A 7,494-nucleotide genomic window follows, 5' to 3' on the forward strand; every position below is an offset into this window, starting at 1 on the left:
AATTATGGGGTCTCTAGGAAAAGTCATAAAATTTCAAGTTGGAAAAAAAATAGGTGTTTTTTTTCCACAGCTAAACATGGTAGTGGGTCACTTTTGACCTGCAAAAAAAAAAATAGAACACATGAGTTTTGTACAAACTACCGGGACAAAATGGCCGCGGGACGCTGGAAGCTTCGAGTCGTCCTTCTAGACGAGCGACGCCGACGAAGAAGACGCGTCATTTTCTCGCAATTTTCTCGCTCTCGTATTCATATCGTGAATTTCTGTTCATATTTCAAGGATAAAACAACCTCGGTTTTGGAAAAAAAATTCTCCTGTTTGGGAGATTCGGATGTGAAGATTCGCCGTTTTAGCGACGGGATCTCAAACGGAAGGCGATCCTACCTGCCACGGTGACCCTGGCGGTCCGACTGACGATACTCCCGAGTCCCTCCAGCGTGGCGAGGCACTGGTATTCTCCCTCGTCGGGCCGGTGATGCCGCGAGTGCACCACGTTCTGCACCAGCAGCGAGCCGTTGGTCAGCTGCCGCCGCCGCTCGTCCACGACGGCGCTGAGCAGCACGCCGTCCTTGCGCCACGTGATGGCGGGGGGTCCGGCCGCCGCGTCCGAGCGCGCCTGGCAGTCGAGCTGCAGGGCGCCGCCTCGCACCGTCACCGCGTCCTGAGGCTCCCGCGTGAAGGCGAAGTCCACGAAGCCTCCGAGGCCCGGCGAGGAGGACGAGGGCGAGGCGTCTGAAGCTGTCGGGTGGGAAGAAATATTGAGATTTTATTTTCTTTTAATACAGAAAACAACATCACACTTTAGCGGAAGTAAATGGGTTCAGGGTCAAGAGAAGATGCGCGCCAGGACTCGGGGTCGCCGTGGATAATTATGGCTTCCGGAACGACGCGCACGATAGTGGGAGGATGTTGTGGCATCCTGGGGGGAGGACATGAAATGAAATAAAAAAATAAAAAATAAAGTAAATTAAATTAAACCTAATTTAATTCAATTAAATTAAAAGGAAAAAAAATAAAAATGAAAATTAAAGAATAAAAAGTAAAAAAATAGAAAAATAGATAGATAAATAAATAAATGAATAAATAAATAAAATGAAATAAAATACCAGAATAAATGAAAATATCTATATAATGTGTGAAAAGCTGGGGGGAAGGCATAAAATAAAATGAACAGTAAATAACAAAATAAATAAGATTGAATTAAATTTAATTGAAGTCAATTTAATAAAACTTAAATAAAATAAGATAAAATAAAATAAAATAAAATAAAATAAAATAAAATAAAATAAAATAAAACAAAATTCAATTCAATTCAATTCAATTCAATTCAATTCAATTCAATTCAATTCAATTCAATTCAATTCAATAATATTAAATTAAGCTGTTTCAATGTTGTATGGTTGTAAGGCCTGGATACACCCTGCAACCAAGATAAGCAGTATTGATAATGAATAAAATAAAATAAAATAAAATAAAATAAAGTAAATCTAAATTAAATTAAATCAAACAAAATTAAATTAAATTAAATTAAATTAAATTAAATTAAATTAAATTAAATTAAATTAAATTAAATTAGCGCTAATAATAATAATAATAATAATAACTATAATGAAGACAAGAAGATCATGCAAGCTTTTGCTTCGCAAACCACAAAGATGTGCAAATCCAGGCTTCCGAATAAACACGCCTGGGATTTGTGTCACGACCAGAAAATCTCAGCGTGTTTGAGCGCGGACGCGTCCTTATTAATACATGTTGGTATTTTCTTTTTTTTTTTTTTCATTTCTTTCACACGTCGCGTTATCAGATCAGCGTCCCGGTAGCCCAGAACATGACGGAATATGTTTAACCCCGTGGCTCCGCCGGATCGCTCGTCACGATCAAAGCAGCTCCAACCTGTTGTGCACGTTTTCATGTCCTGATATTTTCGTCTAATCTTGCGAAGGGATTTGCAAAGAGGGGGTGGGGTGGGACTCAGACGGCGGCGAGCGGCGGCGGCGGCGGCATCTTCCCATCTCTTTGATGTTGATGCTACTAATAAAAAAAAGAAAAAGTCTTTCATGTTGATCAGAGAGGCGGTTTGCGCGGTCGGGTCGGCGTCGAGTCTCCGCGCTTTCCTGGAAAGTAACGTCACGTCAGAGTTTAATACACGTGTTGATTTATTTATTTTTTTCCTTTTTAATTTAACCGATGTTCCCTTTTTAAATCCCCGCCGGCGGAGAAGCGATCAAACAAACAGCAGGTATTAAAACCGGGGGGTTGCTCGGTAATAAACGGGGTTTCCTGTCAAAACAGAAGGATCCGGAACGAGATCGGCACCAGACGTCGGATCCGGATCGTACGAAAGGACGTACGATTGTTAACACCCGCGGGAAACTGCTAAGTTTTTCGTCTATTTGAGTCTTAAACACGGAGCAAAGCTGGAATCGTTATTTTCAATATTTAGTCAACAAGGCCTTCGAACTGAGGTGGAGAAAAAAAAAAAAAATGACGGTCGGGCTTTCAAAAAAATAAATGTTTTCTATTTCTTGGCATTTCAAGGTTCCTAGAATGACGCGGCGAGAAATCGGTGAGTCATCGGCGAATAGATTGACATTGAGAAATTGTTGTTGTGAAAATATGAAAATGATAAGAAATAGGTCAAAAATCAGCTTGGAAATATAAATATAAATATATTTGCCGGTAAAGAGACGCGGGGTCGGCCGTTCTGCAAATTTGATGTTGTATATTTATTTTCACTTCACTTTTTTATTGGAGGTCCCTTTTAAACCTGACACTATTACAGCTGCATTTATAGCTTTGCTGGCATGGAAAAAAAATACAAAATTTGGGGTCATCTTTATTTCTTAACATATATCTTTGGTGAATAATAAAAATGATAATCATAATGATAATGTTAATATGAATAATATTACTACAACTAATAATGATATTACAATTAATATATATATATATATATATATATATATATATATATATATACATAAACGCAATGACTCATAATAAAGTAAAGCCAATACTACTACTAATAACACAAATAACACTGATTCAACTGCTACTACTACTACTCCTACTAATATATTTATATGTAACAGAATAATAATAATAATAATAATAATAATAATAATAATAATCGAATAATGCTAATAATGATGCTAATAATGATGCTAATAATGATAATGACGCTGATAATGCTAATGATGCTAATAATAATAATGCTAATGATGTTAATAATAATAATAATAATAATAATAATAATAATAATAATAATAATTATAAAATATTTATACATAATATAACAGAATAAGATAATGTTTATAATAAGTCTAATTATGCTGATGATAATAATAATACTGATATTACTACCACCACTGCTACATGAAATATATGTATATATAATATAACAGAATAATAAAATTACATGAAAAAAAATATATATATATTATTAAATCTTGTTTTTATCTATGCATTTTCATCCCACACAACATGCACTGCCGGTTTCAGCAAGCTGCACACAGTAGGGTCAAAATATTTTATATTTGTTTTTGTTTTTGTTTCATACATGCCAATAAATACAACCCTCCGCTCAGCCTCTTTTTTTAAAATGTATTTCCAAAACCCACAGGTCCGTTATAAATAGGATTTGTTATTATTTATCGAACAATGCGGACGGGTTTTAATGTCGGCCTCCTCGTTGCCAGGAACGTCATTTCGGGGAGGGAGGCGGTCAAATAAAAGAAACACACACACACACACACACACACACACACACACACACACACACGGCGCCTCTTCTTCTCCTCCTCCCTTCTTCTTCTGCTGCTGGATGTCTTCTTTTCTTCTTTCTCTCTTTTCCTTCATGGTTTCCTTCTTATTGATTCCCCTTCAGAACCCCCGCCCCCCAACACACACACACACACACACCCCCATCAGTAAATCGCTACCTTGACAGCTCTATCTGTACACACTCCTACTGGTCGGACACACACACACACACACACATTTCATCAGTGTGTCCTTGTCCCCGTTGTCCTGGCGTTTGATGCTATCGCTCTCCATCCTCCGTCTTTTCTCTTCCCTCCCCCTCCGTCTTTTTTTTTTTTTCATACATCACCCGCAACTCCGAGTCACCCGTCACTTTTGGCCGTCCGTGATTTAGCGTGACGGCCCGTAATTTACCCGTCGGATTTATGACGACTTTAATTTAAAGCCGCAATTGAATTTCAATTGGGCTTTTTTTTTTTTTTTTTTTTTTTTTTTCCAGAAGGGAGGCGGCTGGAGGTCTGAGGCCAAGCTAAGCTTCTCCCTGCCTGTCAGCAGACACACATGGGTGAGCAGAAGATGCTGATCCACACGACTACCTACATACCTTATTAACTACCTACTTAACTACCTACATACCTACCTATGCACCTTCCTATTTATCTACCTCCCTAGCTACCAACACACCTACCTACTTAACTAGCTATCTATGCACCTTCCTACCTTCTTACCAACACATCTAACTACCCACTTACCTACCTACCGATCTATCTACATACCGAGCTACTAAACTAACTACCTACGCACCTTCCTACCTACCTTCCTCCTTACCTACCTGCCTACACACAGTACCAATACCTTCTTACCTATCCAACCAATACACCTAACTTCCTACCTACTGATCAACACACTTAACTACCTAGTTACCTACCTACCTATGCACGTTCCTACTTACCTACCTACCTACCAACAACCCTAACTACCTACTTACCCACCTACCAATCTACATACATACCTACATACATGTACTAAACTACCTACTTATGCACCTTCCTACCTACCTATCAACACGGCTTACTACCTACTTACCTACCTACCAACCTATCTACATATCGATCTACTTAACTACCTACCTATGTACCTTCCTACCTGCCTTCCTACTGACCCATCCAGAAATTGTCTAAAAAACATTACATTTCAAAAAGGTCTGCCTGTCCATCCATCCAACACATTCCTACTTCCTAACTTCCAACCAATACACCTAATTTCCTAACTTCCTATCAACATACTTAACTACCTACTTACCTACCTACCAATGCACCTTCCTACTTACCTACCTACTTTCCAACACACCTAACTATCCACTTACCCACCTACAAATCTGCATACATACCTACATACATCTACCAAACTACCTACTTATGCACCCTCCTACCCACCTTCCTACCTACCTACCAACATGCCTAACTACCTGTTTCCCAAGCTAATAACCTACCTACCAAGCTAACTGCTTAACTACCTACCTATGCATCTTCCCACCTACCAATATTCCTACCTTCCAACCAATACACCTAACTACCTACTTACCTTCCTACCAAACTTTCTACATACCAATCTACTTAACTACCTAACTATGCACCTTCCTACCTTCCAACCAATACAACTAACTTCCTACCTACCTATCAACACACTAAGCTACCTGCTTATCTACCTACCTATGCACCTTCCTACTTACCTATCTACCTTCCAAACAACCTACCAAGGCACCTAACTACCTACTTACCTACCTACAAACCTACATATATAACTACCTACCTGTATATCTTCCTACCTGCCTTCCTACTGAGCCATCCAGACATTGTGTAAAAACATTACATTTCAAAAAAGTCTGTCTGTCCATCCCTTCGTTTTCCATCCCTCCATCCATCCCTCGTTCCCTCCATCCATCCATCCATCTGTTTTCCATCCATCCATCCTTCCATCCCTCCATCCATCCCTTGTTCCATCCATCCCTCCATCATCCATCCATCATCCATCCATCCTTCCATCCCTCCATCCATCCCTCTATCCATCCCTTGTTCCATCCATCCCTCCATCATCCATCCATCCATCTGTTTTCCATCCATCCATTCATCCATCCATCCATCCATCCCTCGTTCCATCCATCCATCCATCCATCCATCCATCCATCCATCCATCCATCCATCCATCCATCTGTTTTCCATCCATCCCTCCATCCCTCCATCCCTCCATCCCTCCATCCATCCCTCCATCCCTCCATCCCTCCATCCATCCATCCATCCATCCATCTGTTTTCCATCCATCCATCCATCCATCCATCCATCCATCCATCCATCCATCCCTCATTCCATCCATCCATCCATCCATCCATCCATCCATCCATCCATCCATCCATCCATCTGTTTTCCATCCATCCATCCATCCATCCATCCATCCATCCATCCATCCATCCATCCATCCATCTGTTTTCCATCCATCCCTCCATCCCTCCATCCCTCCATCCATCCCTCCATCCCTCCATCCCTCCATCCCTCCATCCATCCATCCATCCATCCATCCATCCATCTGTTTTCCATCCATCCATCATCCATCCATCCATACATCCATCCATCCATCCATCCCTCATTCCATCCATCCATCCATCCATCCATCCATCCATCCATCCATCCATCCATCCCTCGTTCCATCCATCCATCCCTCCATCCCTCCATCCATCCCTCCATCCCTCCATCCCTCCATCCATCCCTCCATCCAACCATCCATCCCTCGTTCCCTCCATCCATCCATCCCTCCATCCATCCCTCCATCCATCCATCCCTCCATCCATCCATCCCTCCATCATCCATCCATCCCTCCATCCATCCCTCCATCCATCCATCCATCCCTCCATCCATCCATCCCTCCATCCATCCATCCATCCCTCCATCCATCCCTCCATCCATCCATCCATCCATCCATCCATCCATCCATCCCTCCATCCATCCATCATCCATCCATCCATCCCTCCATCCATCCATCCCTCCATCCATCCATCCCTCCATCATCCATCCATCCCTCCATCCATCCCTCCATCCATCCATCCATCCCTCCATCCATCCATCCCTCCATCCATCCATCCCTCCATCCATCCCTCCATCCATCCATCCATCCATCCATCCATCCATCCATCCCTCCATCCATCCATCCATCCATCCATCCATCCATCCATCCATCCCTCGTTCCATCCATCCATCCCTCCATCCCTCCATCCATCCCTCCATCCCTCCATCCCTCCATCCCTCCATCCATCCCTCCATCCAACCATCCATCCCTCGTTCCCTCCATCCATCCATCCCTCCATCCATCCCTCCATCCATCCATCCCTCCATCCATCCATCCCTCCATCATCCATCCATCCCTCCATCCATCCCTCCATCCATCCATCCATCCCTCCATCCATCCATCCCTCCATCCATCCATCCCTCCATCCATCCCTCCATCCCTCCCTCCATCCATCCCTCCATCCATCCATCCCTCCATCCATCCATCATCCATCCATCCCTCCATCCATCATCCATCCCTCCATCCCTCCATCCCTCCATCCCTGCATGTATCAGTGTTTCTCTCCTAGTCTCCGGTCCAGATGTTGTATCTCCTCGCCTCCCCAGTGGAAGCACCAACCCTCCACAGATCCTCCTCCTCTGTCCGTCCGTCCTCTGACCCATTTAACTC

The 7,494-nt window shown here is 42.5% G+C and overlaps 1 protein-coding gene across 1 annotated transcript in view; it reads right to left on the bottom strand.

The window, feature by feature from the left end:
• Positions 1–349: 349 nt before the first annotated feature.
• Positions 350–7,494, bottom strand: part of LOC147220613 (netrin receptor DCC-like) — an 88,172-nt gene continuing 81,027 nt past the window's right edge. Inside the window, exon 2 of the mRNA XM_086170103.1 lies at positions 350–738. Within this exon, the coding sequence (XP_086026229.1) occupies positions 350–738 (389 nt within the window). The remainder of the gene's footprint in view (positions 739–7,494) is intronic.

Source organism: Fistularia commersonii, chromosome 23, assembly GCF_037954325.1.
Source record: "Fistularia commersonii isolate RoL2024-O1a breed Wild chromosome 23, RoL_Fcom_v1.0, whole genome shotgun sequence".
NCBI lineage: Eukaryota > Metazoa > Chordata > Actinopteri > Syngnathiformes > Fistulariidae > Fistularia > Fistularia commersonii.